The sequence below is a fragment of the Marmota monax genome, unplaced genomic scaffold (assembly GCF_021218885.2).
Source record: "Marmota monax isolate L192 unplaced genomic scaffold, Marmota_monax_Labrador192_F-V1.1 WCK01_AAM20220418_F8-fsc00245, whole genome shotgun sequence".
In the NCBI taxonomy this organism is placed as follows: domain Eukaryota; kingdom Metazoa; phylum Chordata; class Mammalia; order Rodentia; family Sciuridae; genus Marmota; species Marmota monax.
Window position 1 is genome coordinate 322,393 of NW_026693895.1, and position 21,720 is coordinate 344,112.

At 41.9% G+C, this 21,720-nt stretch overlaps 2 protein-coding genes across 2 annotated transcripts in view; both read left to right on the forward strand.

Moving 5' to 3' along the window:
* The window catches only part of Acoxl (acyl-CoA oxidase like), a 326,620-nt gene that overhangs the window by 226,852 nt on the left and 78,048 nt on the right, over positions 1-21,720 (forward strand). The window contains 1 exon segment of the mRNA XM_046462815.2: positions 2,348-2,459. Coding sequence (XP_046318771.1) covers positions 2,348-2,459 — 112 coding nt within the window.
* LOC124105602 (protein O-linked-mannose beta-1,2-N-acetylglucosaminyltransferase 1-like) lies at positions 3,663-6,366 on the forward strand. Its single transcript, XM_046462810.2, has one exon. It carries the CDS (start codon positions 3,811-3,813, stop codon positions 5,791-5,793), a length of 1,983 nt encoding a protein of 660 aa, XP_046318766.1. The 5' UTR covers positions 3,663-3,810; the 3' UTR covers positions 5,794-6,366.

Consider the following 21,720-nt stretch of genomic DNA (forward strand, 5'->3'; position numbering starts at 1 on the left):
CTTTCATTTGCATTTCCCTCATGACCCATAATATGCATTTGCATATAATCTAAATTTTATTTAAATATAGAGTCATTTCACCTCCTTATAAAACACAGTGACGAGGAGGTTGCCTTTAGCTATATTCCTATTTTTCACACTAGACGAGTTCCTAGGGCTGCATGTGTGGTTGGGCCTGACACAGGACTCGGAGGGCCCGGTAGGCGAGAGCCTGTCGCACAGCAGTTTGTAACCTCAGGTCGGCAAATGCTGGCGTGCAGCGAGCATCCCAAGACACAAAGGCAGTCCTAACAACAGCACTGACAGCCTCTAGGTCTCATAGTGACAGTCCCAGAAAGACTAAAGCCTGCTTTTCAATTCACTAAGAGTTCTTTCTGCCTTCTGAGAAATAGACAAGCAGAAACTCAACCGTCTGAAGCCCAGATTTAAAATAAGCATTCACAAATAGTAATTTGAATTTCCTGATAACTGCACATAAATAACTTCTACTTGCCTTCCCTGTCTAAATGGGTGATTATTAATTCAGAATTTGGCGTTCTCCAAAGCACTGTATCAAAAGCGTCTCAGAAGTGCTTCTTGAAGTTTCTCTCCTGCCTCTGATTGTCAACAACAGCTACTTGAGTCTTTAATTTTTAATGACTGGGAACCTAAGTTATTTGGGTACTATAATAATAATTCACTTCCCCAGAATGTGGGAAAAAGGGAGGGCCAGATGTGGCTGTGCTCTGGGGACCCTACGTGAACTAACCCCTCACCTTTCTATAGAAGTTATCTGCAAGGTTCAGGGGGAGGGCCACAAAATTAGCCCAAAAGGCAGAGTTGATGGGCAAAATCTCATGGGGTGACAGTTTTGAGTCTGTTTGTGATTAAACCTTTTAACTCCCTGTGACTCAGTTTCTTAATTTGCCAAATGGGGAGAGTGGAAATTACTACCTGATGAAGAAAGTAACATCATTCTTTTTTTATTTCCTTTTTTGGTATCAGGGATTGAACCAAGGAGTGCTCAATCACAGCCCCACAGCTCCACAGCCCCACAGCTCCACTGCCCCACAGCCCAGCTCTTTTTTATATTTTATTTTGAGACAGGTCCTTTGCTAAGTTGCTTAGGGCCTCACTAAGTTGCTGAAGCTGGCTTTGAACTTGTAGTCCTCCTGCCTCAGCCTCCCGAGCTGCTGGGATTACAGGCATGTGCCACCATGCCCTACTGACAGTCTCACCATGAATCATTAACTTGCCCTTGCCCAAGCCCTGGAGGGCTCCTCTCCCTCAAATACTGGTGCTCCCCAGGATAGAGCCGAGCTTGATGGTGTTCTGCCTTTGTGCTCTCACCAGGTTACTCCATATTTCTGAGCCTCAGTTTCTTGAGATATGTTCTAGTCAGCTTTTTTTTTTTCTCTGTTATGAACAAAAGACCTGACAAGGACAATTTTAAGGAGGAAAAGTTTATTTGAGGGGTTACGGTTTAGAGGTCTCAGTCTGTAGATGGCCGACTCCATCCTTGGGGCTGGAGGTAAGGGAGGACATCAAGTTGGAAGAGCATGTTGGAGGAACATGGCACCAGGAAACAGAGAGAGAGAGAGAGAGCTCTCCTCGCTACAACAAAATATATACCCCAGAGGCACATCCCAGTGACCCACCTCCTCCCCCACACCCCACCTGCCTACAGTTACCACCCAGTAATCCCTATCAGGGGATTAACTCACTGATTGGGTTAAGGGTCTTGTAACCCAATTATTTCTCTTCTAAACCTTCTTGCATTGTCTCACACAGGAGCTTTTGGGGGCCACCTCATATCCAAACCACAACAAGCTGTAAGTTGGATAATAACTCCACATCTGAGAATTTTTAGACTATCAAAAAATTAGCAGCCAATACTTATCACAGATCCTGATATGTAATGTATTTTATAAATGTTATACTTTGTGACCTAGACATATATATTTGATTGCATATTTATTTATTCAATTGCAATATTTATTCAATTGCAATATTTACTTATCAATGATTGAATATATTATCACCTGATATAAATTATATAGCTGTTAATATAGACTCTACCAAGTATTGAACATTACTTATACCACAGTAGTTAATGGTAAGAATAGAAAACCAAATAACCTCTATACCACAAAACAAAAACATAGAATAAACTAGAACCAACCATTTACCAGAAAAATACTAAAAAGAAACACATGTATAATCAGTGAGAGAAGGGACAGGGAGAGGATGTGTATTTACACTGCTTTCTCCATGGAGAAGAAAAAAAAATGGAAAACACGATTTCTTTCAAATGAAATTCTTTGGTGAAACCAAAATAATAACGGTGGCCATTGTGTTTCTCTTCCAGTTTCCTGGCATTTAATACGGATGCAGTTGGTAACCTCGCTTTTCTGTTGAAGGCCGTGAATTTCCGCGAGAGGGTTCTTCAGCGGGGTTTGGTGGCCAGAATTTATTACAAGGTAAAGATCAATCATGTTGTATTTCTTCCTTTTGACTCGTGTTTGAGGCCCTCCTAGCTGGTGAGCTAGCTGCTAAATTTAGCAGAGGCTGAGTCAGCTTAATTACAGGCTTGGGAAGGGCCAGCACCCCCGTTTAACCCCTGCGTGTCTTTTACCGACCGTCTACCAGCGTCATTCGGCTGCCGTGGGAGGTGACGAGTGGGGTGATTTTTAAACCCTTATTGAATTGAAAAGTCATTGTTCCACACGAATGACAAATATATTGCTCTCTGGGGGAAAAGGTTTATCAGTTAACGTAAAGATTAGCATCGTCTTAGTTTCAAGTACCCTTTTTCCTATGAATCTGCAAAACATCATCCTTTGTATAAACGCTGGTGGGAATCCAGAGGGAATATCCATCATGTGCAATACTGGCAGGGTTGGTCTGAGGAAAGGTAACCCCACCCAGCAAAGTCCAGTTGTCCTCGACCCAGCATAAATAGCCAGGAGACCCTAGGCGAAGGCTTTGCTCACCCGATGTCTGTCTTGGCTCTGTGTCCAGGGCTTAGCATGCTGTAGCCAGAACCAGGCCCCTGCTCTCCCTCTGCACAGGAATTAGGTACCCAGGGGTCAGAATTGGGTGCCTGCAACTCTCCTGCTCTGGTTCCTCTCTTTTTATATCAATTACACTGTCTGGTTTCCCAGCACAGAGAGGGTAGGAAGGAGAGGGTAGGCAATGCCTGGGGACGGATGTTCTCTCACAAAATACTCTAGAGGCAGAAGAGTCCTGGAAGCAGCCCGTGGTTCCTTGTGGAACAGAGTCACATTGGGTGAGAACCTGCTGGAAGCAGAGCTGTGGGCTTCCAAATCAGTTCGCCCTCCAGGCATCCATCTGAGCTGAGGCTCTGCCAGACCACAAGGGCACAATCAGATGGGTGCAAGTAGCTGCATGTCCCCTGGCCTTATCACACATGAAACCAGCCAAATATTAGAGAAGAATTTAATCGAAGCAAAAATGCTGTACTTGGAGAAGTACATGGAAGACAAAGAAGATGAATAAATGGCAGAAGTTCGTATAACAATGGAGAAAGGGCAAGGGTATCTGGGTATGGTGGAGCAGACCTGTAATCCCAGCTCTGGAGGCCGAGGCAGGAGGATTGCAACTTTCTGAGGCCCTAAGAAACTTAGTGAGACCCTGTCTATAAATAAAAATAAAAGGGGGCCGGGCCGCGAGCGGCATGGAGGAGGCGGAGGCCGCGGTGAGCGGGGCTGAGCCGTGCGGGCCCGAAGGGCGCCCGAGCGGGGCCCGGGGCCCCTGAGCGATTCCTGAAGTCATGGATTGGCCGGGACAGTGGTGACTCCCAAATCCGGTATGGATGACTGGAAGCCCAGCCCCCTCATCAAGCCCTTTGGGGCTAGGAAGAAGCGAAGCTGGTATCTTACCTGGAAGTATAAACTGACAAATCAGCGGACCCTGCGGAGATTTTGTCAGACAGGGGCCGTGCTTTTCCTGCTGGTGACTGTCATTGTCAACATCAAGTTGATCTTGGACACTCGGCGAGCAATCAGCGAAGCTAGTGAAGACCTGGAGCCAGAGCAAGACTATGATGATACCCTCGGCCGCCTGGAGCCCCCACGGCGCAGAGGCAGTGGACCCCGGCGAGTCCTGGATGTGGAGGTGTACTCAAGCCGCAGCAAAGTATATGTGGCAGTGGATGGCACCACAGTTCTGGAGGATGAGGCCCGGGAGCAGGGCCGGGGCATCCATGTCATGGTCCTCAACCAGGCCACGGGCCATGGGATGGCAAAACGTGTGTTTGACACATACTCACCTCATGAGGATGAGGCCATGGTGCTGTTCCTCAACATGGTGGCGCCCGGCGGAGTGCTTATCTGCACCGTCAAGGATGAGGGCTCCTTCCACCTCAAAGACACAGCCAAGGCTCTGCTGAGGAGCCTGGGTAGCCAGGCTGGCCCTGCCCTTGGATGGAGAGACACCTGGGCCTTCCTGGGACGAAAAGGAGGTCCTGTCCTTGGGGAGAAACATTCTAAGTCGCCTGCCCTCTCCTCCTGGGGAGACCCAGTCCTGCTGAAGACAGATGTGCCACTGAGCTCAGCTGAAGAGGCAGAGTGTCACTGGGCTGACACAGAGATGAACCGCCGCCGCAGGCGCTTCTGCAGCAAAGTTGAGGGATATGGGAGTGTGTGCAGCTGCAAGGACCCCACACCCATTGAGTTCAGCCCTGACCTGCTCCCAGACAATAAAGTCCTCAATGTACCTGTGGCTGTCATTGCAGGAAACCGACCTAATTACCTGTACAGGATGCTGCGCTCTCTACTCTCAGCCCAGGGGGTGTCTCCACAGATGATAACAGTTTTCATCGATGGCTACTATGAGGAACCAATGGATGTGGTGGCGCTGTTTGGTCTGAGGGGCATCCAGCATACTCCCATCAGCATCAAGAATGCCCGCGTGTCTCAGCACTACAAGGCCATTCTCACTGCCACTTTCAACCTGTTCCCGGAGGCCAAGTTTGCTGTGGTTCTGGAAGAAGACCTGGACATTGCTGTGGATTTCTTCAGTTTCCTGAGCCAGTCCATCCATCTGCTAGAGGAAGATGACAGCCTATACTGCATCTCTGCCTGGAATGACCAGGGGTATGAACACACAGCTGAGGACCCAGCACTGCTGTACCATGTGGAAACCATGCCTGGGTTGGGCTGGGTGCTCAGAAAGTCCTTGTACAAGGAGGAACTAGAGCCCAAGTGGCCCACTCCAGAAAAGCTCTGGGACTGGGACATGTGGATGCGGATGCCTGAACAGCGCAGGGGCCGAGAGTGCATCATCCCTGATGTTTCCCGATCCTACCACTTTGGCATCGTGGGCCTCAACATGAATGGCTACTTCCATGAGGCCTACTTCAAGAAGCACAAGTTCAACACGGTTCCTGGTGTCCAGCTTCGGAATGTGGACAGTTTGAAGAAAGATGCTTATGAAGTGGAAATTCACAGGTTACTCAGTGAGGCTGAAGTTCTGGACCACAGCAAGAACCCTTGTGAAGACTCCTTCCTGCCAGACACAGAGGGCCACACTTATGTGGCTTTTATCCGAATGGAGAAAGAGGATGACTTCACTACCTGGACCCAGCTTGCCAAGTGCCTCCATATCTGGGACCTGGATGTACGTGGCAACCACCGGGGTCTATGGAGATTATTTCGGAAGAAGAACCACTTCCTGGTGGTGGGGGTCCCAGCCTCCCCTTACTCAGTGAAGAAGCCACCATCAGTCACCCCAATTTTCCTGGAGCCACCCCCAAAGGAGGAGGGAGCCCCGGGAGCCGCTGAACAGACATGAGACCTCCAGGACCCTGCAGGGCTGGGTACTGTGTACCCCCAGGCAGGCTAGCCCTTCACCCCATCCTTTAGGATTTTGTAGATGCTGGTAAGGGCTGGGGCTGGTTTGTTTTTAACATGAGACTTAATTACTAACTTGAAGGGGAGGGCTCCCCTGTTGTTGAGTTTAAGGTCTATTTATTTACTTCCTTGTCAGAGAAGGGCAGGACAGTACCTGGGAATCTTTGGGATCCCTGGGAAGCTGATCTTTCCCCTTGTACGTCCCCTCCTCCCAGGCCTGGCTCAGAATCTAACCTATTTATTGACTGCCCTGGAAGCCTTGGAAATAGGCCAGAACTGTAGGGCTTTGATTCCTTTTGGGGCAGAAATACTGCCCTGAGGGTGGGACTGGCTCTTACTCAGGAAATTGCTGTGCCCAACCCATGAACAGGCCCAGGTAGGGTCCATATGCTGACACAGAATCGCTCAGAGACCCTCTGACACTGAACCAGGCCTCCTCTCAGCTTCCTCTTTGTCCAGGTCTCTGAAGCTGGATAAGGTGATCATTGATTAAAAAAGGAGAAAACCTGAAAAAAAAAAATAAAAAAATAAAAACAGGCTTGAGATGTGGCTCAGTGGTTAAACACCCCTAGATTCAGTCTCTGGTATCAAAAAAAGAAGAAAAAAATAAAGAAAAAGAAAGAATGAAAGAAAAAAGGAAAGGCAATATGCAAACTAGCCTCCCGAGACTGTAGGAGAGCCAGAGCTAAAACAGCAAGAGAAGAAAAGAGACACAGAGTGAAACTGCGGCAGAGCCAGCCTAGGGGTGGCACGTACCCTGAAATGTCCAGATGAAGGGAGCAGAGACGATCATCATCACAGCCATAATGGAAAATATTTCCTTAGTGTATAAACATCCCAGATGTTAGTGGAAAAACCCTGAAATCCAGAATAGAGAATATCATATAAGCAACAGACTGAGAGTGATAGTTTACTCAAAAAGAGTGATCAGATGCAGTTTCACTCACATGGCTTTTCTAGAAAATTACTTGAAAACCTACTCCATAGGACATTTAAAAGAATCAAAATCAAGTCAATAATAAGGTTCAATATATGTGTTTTTTTTTAAATAATGACAAAATTAATATAGATGATAAAAAGTTTTTTTTAAATAATGAATTTAAAAAAAAGCTTGAGTAACTGGTTCTGCAATAGATTGGATCTATCCTATTTTTAAAGGTAAGAGGAAAAGTAAAGTGAAGACATGCTGAAATTCTTATTTTAATCACAGGGTAGTTGAAAGGTCTTGTTTTATTCTGACTGTGATATTAGATGAACTCAGATTAAAGTATATATTTCATTAAATTGAAAACTAACATGAATACTGAACACAGGATACTCATTTTTCAAATCACCATGGAAGACGAAGCAACGAAGATAAATAAGTGGCCAGAAGTTCGTATAATCAGAGGGGTTGCAAAAAACAGCCCAGAAAGCGTGTCCTCAGAGCTGCTTCAGGAGTTCCTACTGCTGATCCTTGGCTGGAGAACTTTTCCAGGATTGCTTCCCAATCTGCTTCCCATTAATTGTGATATGGCCTTTGTCTCTAATTTGCCTCAGTATAGTAGCCCACTCCCTGACCCTGGAAGATTAGCGCTTTGATCTGGGACTGCATTGATCTGGTAATTCCTTGAAAACAACACTTCACAATATGATCTCTTGGTTCAGTCCACAGTAAACCATGGAGAGGAAGCTTTGATGCATTTCCATCCTGGAAAGGCAGAAATCCCTCCAGCTCCCACCCTTGGAAGGTAGGGATTAGGTTTAGAATGGGCTACAACGTGAAATAAAAGTGGTGTCAGTCCTCTCAGTAAAAGATGAGAAAACAAATCTAAGTACATTCTGAATAGAAGCAAATATAATGGCTCTGTATACATTGGTATATATATATCACAAAATAATTTTCAAATATACTTTTTAAAAGAAGATTAGTAAATACATATTGGGTAATAACAAGATATTTTCAGAAAGTTGGTGTCTCAGGTCAGGCTGCCTTAGCGAAGTGCCACAGGCTGACGGCCTTAAACACTGGGAATTTATTTTCTCATAGTTCTGGGAGCTGGAAGTTCAGGATTGAGGTCCAGAGTTGGTTTCCCTGAGGCTTCTCTCCTTGACTTGCAGGTTGCTGTACTGTTGTTACCCCTCATGACTGTCCCCCTGTGCATTTGCACCCCTGGTGTCTCTTCTTATGAGGACACCACAGTCATATTGAATCAGGGCCTACCCTAATTAACTTGATGCCATAGGAAAAGACCCTATTGCCAAGAAGGTCACATTCACAGGTAGTGGGAATTAGTACTTTAAAATGTCTTTTTGGAAGATACAATTTAACCAGTAGCAACAATGTTAATTTTTTAAATGGCTTCAAAGCAAAAATATAATCTAGGGCACTCCCAGAAATGTATGGTCTAAAGATAAAGCCCAAGGTGTGAGTGTAAACTCTTCTAAAAAACTGAGAAGCGTCAAAGGTTGGTCTTCAGCCAGGCAAAAGGCCCTTTGAAGAGATTAAAGATATGCTTCACAGACCCTCTCCAACTATAGAGCTTCTAGGAGGGTTAAGGCCACTATCTGAAGCCTTATTCATACACCAATGGTGTAATGTCAAAGAGACTTCTGATGTGGCTCTTGTCTAATTGATTGAACCTCCACAAAGATTCACAGGAGACGCACAAAGTTTTTAAAAGAATTGTATCAGCCAAGCCTCTTTCAGCTCATGCTGGCAGGGGCTGAGACAGTACAAAATGAATAGAGCCTGTGAGCCACCAAGCTTCTGCCGTCAGGAAGCAGACTGAGAAAAGCATCCAGCCATGAATACATGCTGCCTTATACGAAAAAGGAAGGATGCCTCAGAAGGAGGAACCAAGAGCCCAGGGGTGGAGCCAAGAGCCATAGAGAATAAATTTCCCCTGAGTTCAAGTAGGACTGAGGCCTAACTAGGGAAAGTTGCCTGGCTGAGTTCAGATTGTTTTAATTAAAAAAAAAAAACAAACAAACAAAAACAAAAACAAAACTTTTTTATTTTTTATATCAACAGATAAAATCCCACTGATCTTAATGAGACAGACTCATTTAATGCCTGCTGTGAAAACTCTGTGGACTTGCCCAGAAGTTCTGTGACCTGAGAGGCTAGCCCTCTTCTTCCCCCACCTAGTGAAATTCCGTACACTGTTTTCATCGTAGATGTGCTTTCCACATTCCTCAGCACAGGAGTCATGTTTATTCTACTTGGTGTCCATTTTGATTGGAGCAGAGATGATCATTGTTAGATCAGCCTGGACCAATCAGATCCTCTTTTCTGTAACTAGGGAATTGGGACCAAACCTTTAGTTATGTTTTGTGGCCATTGGCATCCTAAGATGTCCCCAATCTCCATTTAGTTGGATATAATGCTAATTTAGTTATTTTGGAAAAGTACTGGCTGATGCTACTATTAATACCTTCTGAGGAATGGACAACAATCTGGTCCTTTGCAAAAAGACCACTATGACTTTTGAGTTCTTCCATGATTTCAGAATTTCTATAGACCACTAATGCCTATGTTCCTTCTTTTTGAACAAGAGCAGTTATCCTGTCCTGTCCCACCACTATACGTTGGCCATGTGGAGACAGGTAACTTGCCTCTTTAGTTCAAAGCAAGAGGAATCCTATGTGAGGAATAGCACTTGACTGGGTTTAGATGATGAGATTCTGGAATTTGAGCCAATGCTATAGTGGTATAAAACCCTCGTGGGAAGGTGTGAATGTGTGTTTGGAGGAATGTGAATCATGGTGGCCAGAATGGCCAGGATCCAAGATGGCCGTCAGAGATCTTTCCTCCTGATAGTCAAACCCTTGTATCGTCCCCACATTGTACACAGGTTGGTCTGTGGGAGTAATAGAGCACACAGAGGAGAGGGTGTCTGCTGAGAGCGGGTTATAAAAGATACTGTGGCTTGTGCCTTAGTTTCTCTATCTTTGTCTCTCTGTCTTCCTCTTGTCTTTCTTTTTATTCTTCTCTCTACCTCTTCCTCTCTCCCTCTCTCTTCCATAGTTCATCCTGGGGAAAACCATGTCATGAACAGCCCATGTAGCAGGGAACTGAAACTTCTTACCCAAAGTTCTGTGAATGATCCTGTGAGAGTGTCCTCTAGCCCTAGTCAATTCTTCAGAGCCCACAAGGACTGGGACAGTCAACAACTTGACTACAGCTCACGTGACAGCCTGAGCCAAAAGCACCCAGCCAGGCCTGGGTTCTTGACCCCCTGAGACACAATGTGTAACATATGAGTCTTTTTTTTTTTTTTTAATTTTAAGATGCTGAATTTGGAAATAATTTGTTGCATAGACATAGATAACAAATACAGCATCCCAAATAAAAAATGATTCAAGATTAGTATTAAGATATACATTTTTCAAAACAAACTATATATATTTTTTCTAAACCAATATTTCCACTTAATAATATAGTGTAATGTCCTTTTATGCCAAAAGAACATGACTGCATTGGATTCCGACGCTTCTTGTTTTTCAGTAATTATGAACTGTGCCATACTGAATCCTCAACAGCGCAGTGTTTAGACTTTATATACTGCCAAATTGTTCTCTACAAATGTTGAACCAAATTGTACTTTCCCAGCACCATATCAGGGTTTAAATCTCTCCATGCTTATTTTGCTAAAACATTCTCCAACATTCTATATTCAGGAATCCATCATATTCTTTTCATATGTTCATGTTATCCATACTAGAAAAATAGATCCACTGTAAAATATCTGCTTTAATTCTATTTCAGCATAGTATTGGATGCTCATTGGAACTAATGAAACATTCAGAAGTATATTTTCTACCTATAATTTTTCCCTACCAGAGGAGTTGTTTATTTTTTCCTAAGTGTCTGTTTTGTAGTTCGGAGAGAAGAAAACCTTTACACACACATGGATGTTTTCTGAGTATAAAATAAACATTAGGCATGTAGTGTGGTGGGGAAAAAATGAGGGTTTTAGAATCAATGAGGATTTCCCACTTCTGAGATGTAGTTTCTCCTTTATAATTTGGGATAAGAAAAATGAGTGTAATACAAACTTGCTGCATGGATGTAATGAGATGAAACATGTAAAAAACTATTTTAAAAAGCTATAAGTCTTACCCTCATGTTAATTCTTTTAGTTACTGCCATTGATGTAACCATTTTTATGGTCATTGCAATTAAGTATCGTTGAGCTGGATTTTCTAGGGCTAGGGGTGTGGGAAGACTGCAGACATTGTTAAGCAAGGCTCCTGCCTGAGCTAGGTCACATCTAGTTTTAGCCCAAGGCAAAATGAAATAGGTACTAAGATAAAACCTGCAAAGTTAGAGAAAGAATGTGCACTTCTATATTCTAGTGTATATTTCTGGCCCAGTTTTTTGCTCAGCTAGCTATAGACTGGCATCTGTCCACCTGTATTATTTTGGAGCATCATGAAATAAAATGATTCTGTTTAGCATTTGAACATCTGGCCCAAACAGAGTCTGGACAATAGTCTTTGGGTGTTATCCAAGGAACGGTGATTTCATTGGAATTCCACATTCCCCTAAAAATAACCCTGTGATTTAGTTCAGAATCTTTAAATAAAAGAGGCAAAAAAAAATATGAATGGGCTTCAGAAATATGCTTTTCTCCTCAGCTCTTCAGTAATCCTCTGGAATTTTCTTCAAAAGCACATTTCACTTTAGAGAAGTTGGGTCAGCCTTCAAAGAACATTCTAGAACCCAACTTATTCTGGAGGAACTACCTGGTCCCCACCAAAGAATATGAGCTTGCACTCCTCTGAGAATGCATTTCCCCCTTGGAGTCAGAGTGTCACTCAAAATGGGGCCAAGGATTGCCCTTGGGGTTGCTGGTGGCCATGGAGCAAGCTCTCCCTTGATTCCCTGGAAGCATGCATCTCCAGTTTTCCAAAATTGTCTGCAAACCCCCTCTCATCAAGGCTGCTGCATCACTTTCCCTTTGGTGGGGGAGGGGGAACAATGACCCATGGCTCATCACATTGAGAACACCCTGGTAGGGACTTCTGTCATTCTACAGAGAAAATTTGTCTAGAAAAAGGTGATCAGTAATCAATATGTTTAGCCAATGACTTTATTTTCAAATATGCGTGACTGAAGTCAGAAGAGGATGAGGCAGCGGATGGCTGAAAACAGCCAGTCAACCAGGGGCGGAGTCGTGTCTGTTTCATCTCCTGGAACCTTCTCCCACCCGTCTGTCTACTCACTCGTGTGTGAGAGTCCCCTGGGAAGGGTCTCTTACAGCCACCTGAAGCAGGATACCCTCAGCACCCTGCCAGACTGAATCACAAGGCAAGGGAAGGGGAAGGGGCTTGTCAACGAGCACCACGAATTTTCATGGAAATCCAGGGGAGTGTGCTGGCTTGCTCCCCACTACCCAGGGGCTTGTTCCTTATTCAGGGCTCTAGATGTGAATGGGGATTTGGTGGAGACTGGCAATAAGATGATCAGAAATGGAACATTCTGCCTTCTATTTAGAAAAATTCCTGTCATCTACAGTTGTTATTGTTGTGGCCAGTGTACGACCTGACTACTCTTTGAGTGTGCATGACTTTAAAGCTCTTGATTTAGATCTTTAAAACATAATTAAAACCACAGTGCTTTTGAAACGGCGGTCTTTGTAGCAACAGTATCTTCACTTAGCTCATTTGGCTGGGCTTGGGAGTTCATTTAAGTTCTCATTTGTGGAAAATCCAAGATGTCTGTGTTGATAGCTGGAGGCACATTCATGGTGCTTGTGGAGGAAAAAGGCCATTGGAACATTCTTCAATCAGTCCTTAAGAGCCTTGGTCAAGGGGTAGCTGGTAGATGCAGAGGGAGCTGGAACATATTGTTGTGGGTAAACCCAGAGAAAGTTCAGAGTTGATTTGCTTGTATTCCATGGAGAATTTAAGGGTAGGAGTGGGGGACAGAGTGGTAGTAGCCAGTTATTAGAAAGTTACATTTCCAATAATCTGCATTTGTTCAATTTCTAAAAACCAATACAACAACCTGAATGGCGGGTATTTTACAAAAAAAAAAAAATCTCATGGCTCAGAAATGTCAAGAACTTTGTTCCAGATTCTGATCATCAAAGACAGGAGAAAGGATTAGAACCCAAATCCCTGAGCTCACAGTTTGCATTGAGCTTGATGCATCTTCTCACTCTCCGGGCAGAGCGGGCAGGGAAGCTGGCCTGAGAGAGGGGACCTTTTTGTGTCTTCAGAGCACATCAGCTGCCTGTGCAGAGGCCGCTTTGTGCAGAACCGAGGCTTCCTCTCTGCTGACTGGTGCTTGAAAGTCCTGGATGTGGAACATGTTCCTTTTACTCAGTGAGCCATCAGATTCAAATCCTGTCTCTCCTGAGAGAGGGAAAGGGTGATGTCCTGGTTAGTTACATGGTGGCCCAAGAAGGAGTAGGTGATGGTCTTTGCCCAGGAGAGGACAAGAGGGAGATCCAAGGCAGGCTGAGGCCCCTGTTGTTTCCCACTTCCAACTCTCTCCATCTGTCTCTCACAGAGAAAGCCCTAAATCCTCTTTCTAGAGAAGTTTTGAGAAGGGAATGGAAGAGAAAGGAGGAAATGGAGGTAAAGGTAAGGGACAGGGAAAGAAGTCACAGTCTGATCAAGACACCGAGGGAGTCATGGGGCTAGAAGGGACCCCTGGGTCCATCGAGTCAGACCTGCCTTCAGCCTGAGGACGGCTTCCTCCCGGATCACAGTCACCCAGGGCAAAGTTGGGACAGGGCTCTGACTAGGCAGATGGCAAATATCTATTTTTCTTCAAACTTCCACCCATTATTTTTAGCAGCCGTCAGTGGATCTTTCTGGGTCAACCCCCCTCGTGTTCGCCCACCAAGGATTTTCTGTTTTCCTCCTTCCTACCACATTTATTAACTGGAACCAAGAGGTGTTCTTTCTCCCCCAATTATTTATGTATTCCACTATTATTTGCATCAATATGTATCCATAGATATTCATCTTGCACTTTGTGTTCTAATTTAATAGTATGGAGGTGCCCCTGCCTTTTTTGATCATTTTCTCACTTTGGGGCTCTTTATGCAGCATTCCTGCCAGCCCTGTAATCCATCGTGTCTCCAGGGAGCCCTGGGTCCTTCTCTTGGAGAATGGTATTTAAAAACCAATGTATGGTCACAGCACTGTCACTGCTGGGGACTGTCCAAAGCTGGGAAGTCAACCTGTGTGTCTGTGAAGTCACATACATTAGAATCATGAGCTGTGCTCATGGCTCTGTGTCCAGGGCAAAGGGCTCATCACCTACCTCCTGACCTCTCTGTGACCTCTTTCTCTGGGAAAGTGGAAACCTGGCTTTTACTGTCTATTCCCCGCTTTCTTATCTGCTCATCCTGGCATGCACATGAAGTAGTTTCAGAATCGCCAGCTCATGCCCCTGTGAGAGACACGTTTGCTAGCTGGAATACGGGATTTTCCACTGTGACTCTATCCTTCCAAGCAGCATTGCCAAAGTATCTTTCATTATTTTTTTCTTCCCCCTGTCAGCATGATTATGCTATTCATTTGGGTTTTTAATATTTATTTTTTAGTTGTAGTTGGACACAATATCTTTATTTTATTTATTTATTTTTATGTGGTATTGAGGATCAAACTCAGGGCCTCGCATGTGGTAGGCAAGCGTTCTACCACTGAGCCACAGCCCTAGCCCTATGCTATTTATTTGTAATACACATTCCTATTGGTGTATTCCACTTTGAGTTCCCCTACATCCACCTGAGTTTTCTTGGCTATGTGAAACATCGCTAAGTTTGCTATACAGAGAGTACTACTCTTCAGGGACCTAGAGGTCCTTTCTCACCCTAGCCACTCCATTTCCATCTCTTTCCTTTTTTCCTCAGCTAAGTGGCAAGTTTCTTTAGTTTCTGGTTTATCCCTTCTGGATTTCTTGCCCATAAATGAGCAGACACATATATGTCTCCTCACATTTCCTTCTTTCTCCTGTGGAGGATAGAACACTGTGTTACTCTCTATTTTTTTTTTTTTTCACTTAGCAGTATGTCCTGCAAATCACTCCAATAAGTTCATAGCGATCAACCTTATTTATTTTTAAAAACTGCAGAGCAATGTAGTGTGTGGATATAACTTGGCTTGCTCACTGTCTATCCTATGTATTCAATTATGTGTTCAGTCCCCCCCCTCAATTTTGTAACTATAAATAATGTTACAATGAAAAACTTTATGTATATAAATTTTGGCATTGTTGAAATTGTAAGTTTTAGGCAGGTTTCTAGAGATGTAATTGCTGGGTCTAAAGATAAGTGCATTTGTAGTTTGGATAGACATTGCCAAATTCCCCCTCAGAGAAATGTGAGGCTCCCTCCCTCTGAATGCTGCTTGGAAGTCCTGTAATGGGGAACCTTTTCCCCTTTCTCAGTGAGAGATAAAGATTGAAACCCTGAAACTCCAGCAAAAGGGAAAGGGTGGCATTGGCAATGTCTATTTTGTCAGTCTCCTCCGCAGCATCCATTTTTGTGCCTTTTGAGTTCTGGGTTTGGCAGGTGAGAAGTGGTGTCTCCACATTGCTCTAAACAGAGTGACTACAGGCGGTTTTCCAGCTGTGAGGGGGGTCACTGTAACATATAGTTCACGTATTGCTGGTTCTCGTCATTTTCCCTTTTCTCCACAGGGTTTTGGTATTTTGTCCATCAAGTTTTTAGAGTACTTTCTACAGGAAGGATCATTTTGTCATAATGCAAAAGTTTTCCGTCAATTTGAAGTTTGTCTTTTGACTTTATTTATGGTGCTTTTAGCCATGCAGAAATGCTTTTTATAGTCTTTGGATTTTTAGCTCACATTTAGAAACCCTTTCCCATCCTTAGGAAAGATGAATTCCCCTCATGGGAGCTTCAATATTAATGACCTGGAGAGTCAGCAGATCGAGTTTGGAATTGTCAAAGCGACTGAAAATTGAGGAGGAACATCCCAAAACAGGAAGAAGTCACAAAGGGAACCTTCAGACTATGGGTATGCACACACACCATTTAGATCCTTGACCAATCCTTGAAATACCCGTGGAAGGGCAGGGACGATGACAAGGAGCTCAGGGAGTTTTAAGCTTGAAAAGCTTAAAGAAATTCAGTCCCCCATGCAGAAGTCAAGTTTGTAATTGGAATCCTGACAAATTAGAGAAGTATGGTACACTCCGCGGGATTTCCATGGGAATGCCAGAAGGGTCACAGCTTAGAAGTAAAATGATGTCCCAGGAAAAGGGATTTGCCTAAGGACTAATGCTAAAACTAAAAGAAACCAAAGCAAACCAAAGTAGATTCTTCCTGACAAGGCAGAAAACCAAGCCTCCACAAGTTGAAGTTTACCTGCTAGCAGTTTAACTGCATGCTAGAATAAACCAACACTCTTTAGGGGAAGATATCAGGGTTCCAAGTCAGTCTTACCACAGCATCCACTTGACAATGAAATAAAAGACATGTAAAGAAATGGGAACATGTGCTTCATAGTCAAGGGAAAAATCAGTCAATAGTAAAAGACCCAAAGGCTGAAACAAATGACCCAGATGTTGGATGTAGCAGACAAGGATCTTTTTAAAAATATGAGTAAATATATTAAAAAATGGTCAGGAACAGATGGACGCAATGAAGGAAGAGAGGGTGTTTCAGAAAACTTTGGAAATTAAAAATATTAAATGGGAAATCTAGAGCTTAAAAATCCTCTAAATACAAAATAAATTGGATGATATTAACAGCAGACTGCACACATCTGTGAACCTGAAGATATCTCAACAGAAATCATTTGAACTAATGTCCAAAGAGGAAAAAAAATGGATAAAATAAACAGAACATTGATGGCCTGAGAGACAGGTTTGCACACCCTGGTATACATGCAATCAGAGTCTTAGAAGGAGAGAGAGGCAGAATTAGAGAGAATTTTTAAAATTTTTAAATTTTATCAAAATAGCAGTATACAAACTCAGAAAGCTTAGCAACATTGTAGCAGGAAAGGATTAAAAACGAATACAGACATGGAACACCTTATAATACAACTGCTAAAAACCAAAGACCAAGTTCAGTCTCAAAAGTAACTGGAGAAAAATGCCACTAGGTACAGACAGCAGTGATAAGCACAATGACAGTCAACTTCCCATTAGAAATTGCAGAGCCAGAGGACAGTAGGGAGATATCTTTATAGTGCTGCTGAAAGAAAAAAAAATCTATCTGGAGTTCTCAACCCAAACATATGCAAGACCTGAGCTCCAAGAAATGCTAAGGAAAAAACTATATAAACTATATAAACAAATGGATCTAAGTGAAAATTCAGATCTAAACTAAAGACCACTTAAATTGCTAAGTGTGCAGGATTTCTTAGAATTTAATTGGTTGTTTAAAGCAAGAATAATTATTTAGGGTTTATGACATATTTAAAAGTGAAATATATGGCAAAAGTGTCATGAAGTATGGGCTGTTGTATAAATGGAATCGTTCTATTCTAAGGTCCTTGCATTACACATGAAGTATGGTGTTGATTCAGCCAGTGTGGCTCAAGAAAGTACCCAGACTTGGGTGGCCAGGGAAGGCATCAGAGGCAGCAGTAACACCTCTGAGCTGGCTCTGCAGTCTTCCTTCATTCTCATCCTAATTGATTCTCCTTATTCTGTGACTTCCAGAGCTTCGTTAATGTCAACCACTAAGCTCAGCATATTCTTCATTGTCTTTTTTTTTTTTTTTACTCATCTGAATTCTAATACATTTTTTGAAAGCTCAATTTTAGGAAAAAGTTGTATGGACATATGTTCCCGCGTGTGTCTTAGAAACAGACATAGCAAAATAAGGTAACTTCAATTGCGAGGGAGGAATTATCTCTGTCTGTACTCCGTGACACCGGAACCACCCTGAATCACTATACAAACTATAATTTGACACTTTCACCTTTATTGGAGCTTTTACATATTGGATTTCCTTAAGCTCATGATACGATAGTCATCTTCTTCCTCGCCCTTAAATTCCCTGTTAACCAAAGCTCTAGTCTTCACTCCTAAAAGCTTTAAACTAGCTTTACTTAGATGCCCATTGATCCTCTTCAACCAGAAAATGATCATGCTGGGCCATTCTGCTTTCTTCACCATGTATCAGCCCTTCTTTTCTCCTCTTTCCCTCTCCATAGCGCATTCATGGTACAGGACACAGGCTGCTCACCTGGTCTCTGGGGGCTTCCTTGACACTCACATCCCTTCTCTAGTGCACACTTCACACTTTTCCCAGGCCAACCTTCTGTAAATACTCACTGTAAAATCTTGCTCTTCTGCTCACAGAAACCCATTGGCGCTATCTCCCACTTAATTAAGATGAAACCCTTTGCCGAGTGTCCAGAGATTCTCTATTGTGAGGGTACAGGTCTCATACCTAAGAACCCTCCAGAAGCAGATTCTGATAGATCTCTGCTGATTTCACTTCATGCTTTTGTTTAAGAATTAAAAATGCTCAAAGAATTAAAAAAAAATCAGTCTGTGTTGCATTTCTACTCACCTAAATCATTTCCATTCTCTGAGGCTGTTTTTTCTTGACTTGAAATAGCTTCCAATCTCCAGGTACTGTGAAATATACCCCTTACCTCAAGGCTGTGCATCAGTGGCTTATCCATCACTTCCTTCTCTGAACGCATTTATCACTGACAATTTATGTAGCACAATTAAATATTTAAATATTAAAAAAGAAGAAAGTATCCTGGCGCAAAAATAAAAACTTTTGTCAATGCAAAAGAAAACATGGATGAAGGAACAGAAATTGAAGGAGACAGACTACAAGTAGCCATGTGGTAGACTTACACCCAACAAAATCAATAATTATATTAAATGCAAATGGCATAAGTATACTAATTAAAAGACAGATGTTGTCATAGGATGTTAAAAATAAGGTCAAATGTTTTAAATGTAAAGACAAGAACAGGAAAAGATATAGCATGCAACTACTGAGCTCAAGAACATCAAAGAGCTCATACTGATATAAGTTAAATCAAAATTTAAGACTAAAGTATAGCCAGGGAGAAAGAGAGTCACTTCATGACTATTAAAGAGCCACTTGAGAAGACAGAATAATCCTAAATAGCTATATACCATAACAGAGATTGAAAAGACATGAAGCAGAAATTGACAGAAACATGGGAAAAATGGATGAATCCAGTAACCAATGAAATAAGTAGGTAAGACTTCAGCATGACTTTAGAAGATGTGAACAACACTATTCTTCAGTGCAGCCTTCTTGACATTTATAGGGTTTTGTTGAAAAGTACATGCAGAGCCATCATGTTGGTTATAAATGTCTTAATAACTTTGTAAGAATTAAAATAGTACAGAGTGGTTTTCTTTCGACAATGGAATTGAATTAGAGATCAATAACAAAATGATATCTGGAGAATCTCCCAAACATTTTGCAATTAAGCAATACATCTTAAAATATACTGTGAATCAAAAAAGGAATAACAAATGGAATTAGGAAATATTTCAAACTGAGTGACAATGAAAATACAACATGACAAATTTTGTGAAGTGAAGGAGTCCTTAGAGAAAAATGTAGAGCTTAAAATGCTTATTGTAGAAAATGAGAAGTTTGTGAATAAATAATATAAGTTCTCACCTTAAAAAGTTAGAAAAAGAAGAGCGAACTAAGTACAATAAAGGTTAAAAATAAACATTAGAAAGAAACTAATGAATTAGAAAACAAATTAGAGAAAATTGATGGACTTGAAAGTTTGTTCTTTGAAATGATTGAAAAATTGATCCTTAGCTGTACTGGTCAAGAAAAATAGAGATGGTAGAAATGAACAGCATTAAGGATGGAAGAGGGGCCATCATGACATGCTAACACACACTACAAACATTGCAATATGCTAAGAGAATAACCCACCTTAAATAAATTTAAAAACTTAGAATAAATTTCTGGAAAAACACAATTCTCAAAAGCCAATAAAAATAAAATATCTAAAATGTCTATTAAATGAGTTTAACTTGTCAAGAAACATTCCTTCAAAGAAAGTTCCATTATTGAATCCCATCAGTCATTTAAAGACAAAATATATGCCAAGTTTTCTTAATCCATTCATTTGTTGATGGACACCTAGGCTGGTTCCCTAGTCTGGCTAGTTTGAATTGTGCTGCAATAAACCAGGTATGCATGTATTGCTGTAGATAAAGATGACTTTAATTCTTCAAGATAAATACTGAGAAATGATATAGCTGGGTTCTGTGACTAGTCTTTTGAGGAGTCTCTATATTGATTTCCACTGTGGTTATATTAATTTACAGTCCCACAACAGTGGAAAAGTGTTTCTTTTATCCATATCCTCTCTAGTATTTATCATAATATTTATATTCTTGATGGCTGCCATTGACTAGTGTGAGATGAAATCTCAGCATGGTTTTGATTTGCATTTTCCTAATTACTAAAGATGTTGAACATTCTTTCATATATTTGTTGTCCATTTGTATTGCTTCTTTTGAGAAGTGTCTATGTAATTGATTTGCCCATTTATTAATAGGGTTTTTTTTTTTTTGGTACTTTGGCATAAAGTTTTTTGAATTCTTGATATATTATAGATATTAATCCTCTGTCAGAAGAGTAGCTAGCAAAGATTTTACATTCCTAATTGTTTTTTGTTTGTTTGTTTGTTTTTGCTTTTTAGTTTGATGCCATCCCATTTATTAACTCTTGGCATTATTTCCTGAGCTATAGTGGTCTGTTGAGAAAGTCATTGCCTGTGCCTCTCTACTGGAGTTTTGAGCCTACATGTTCTTTTAGGAGTTACAGGATCTACTCTAATTCCTAGGTCTTTGAACCATTTGGGGTTGATTTTTGTGCAAGGTGAGAAATAAGGGTCTAGTTTCATTCTTCTACATATGAAGTTTTTCCAGCACCATTTGTTAAAAAGGGTCTTTTATCCAATATGTGATTTTGGCACCTTTGTCAAGGATCAGATGACAAAAGATGGGTGGGTTTGACTCTGTGTCTTCTATTCTGTACCAGTGGTCCATGTGTCTGTTTTTATGTGATTCTTGTTACTGTAGCTCTCTCAAGCTGATTTGATAATTCATATGGAGAAGCAATGGCCTAAAGTAGCCAACACAACTTGGACAAAAAGCTGAAGTCATGTGAAGAGCTAGTGCTGCCGGATTTCAAGGCTTAGGCTAATGCTGTAGTCTCCAGGCAGGATGGCGTGGGCATAGGATAAACAGAACACAGGAACCCCACAGAGTCCAGAAATCAAACCACACATATTTGTTCACTCAATTTTTGACAAATATAAAAGAAATATGATGATGAAAAGCTCAGATTTTTAGTAGTTCGACAATCAACTAGACATTTGAATGGAAAAGAAATGAACTTCAGCCCATTTCCCCCATGGGACACAAAAGTTAGAGATTGATCATAGACCTAAATGAAGAAGAAAAAACTAAAATTGTCTGAAGACATGTAGGAGAATGTCTTTGGAAGTTGGAGTAAACTAAAATTTCATAGGAAGACACAAAAGACAGCAATCATCAAATTAAATATTGATAAACTGGATTTTTTCCAAGAGGGAAAAAAAATTCATTTTCTAAAAGACACCAACAAGAACACAGAGAGGCAAACCATAAGCTTGTAGAAAGTATTTGTAATATGTGTATCTGGCAAAATGCTTTTATCTAGAATGTATAAAGAACTCCCACGATGTAATAATGAGAAGTCACAGTGTAAGCAAAATTGCACAAAGACTTGAAAAGACACCTCACAAAAGAAGATAAAAGAATAGCTAATGAGCACATGAAACTTTGCTTAATCTTATCAGTCATAGGGAAATAAAAGTGAAAACCACAGTGAAGTGCTTCAACACCCACTGGCCTGCTGATGAAGCAAAGCAATCCAAA

Excerpts from the sequence above, each read along its gene's own strand:
- LOC124105602 (XM_046462810.2), top strand. The coding sequence starts at position 3,811 with ATGGATGACTGGAAGCCCAGCCCCCTCATCAAGCCCTTTGGGGCTAGG.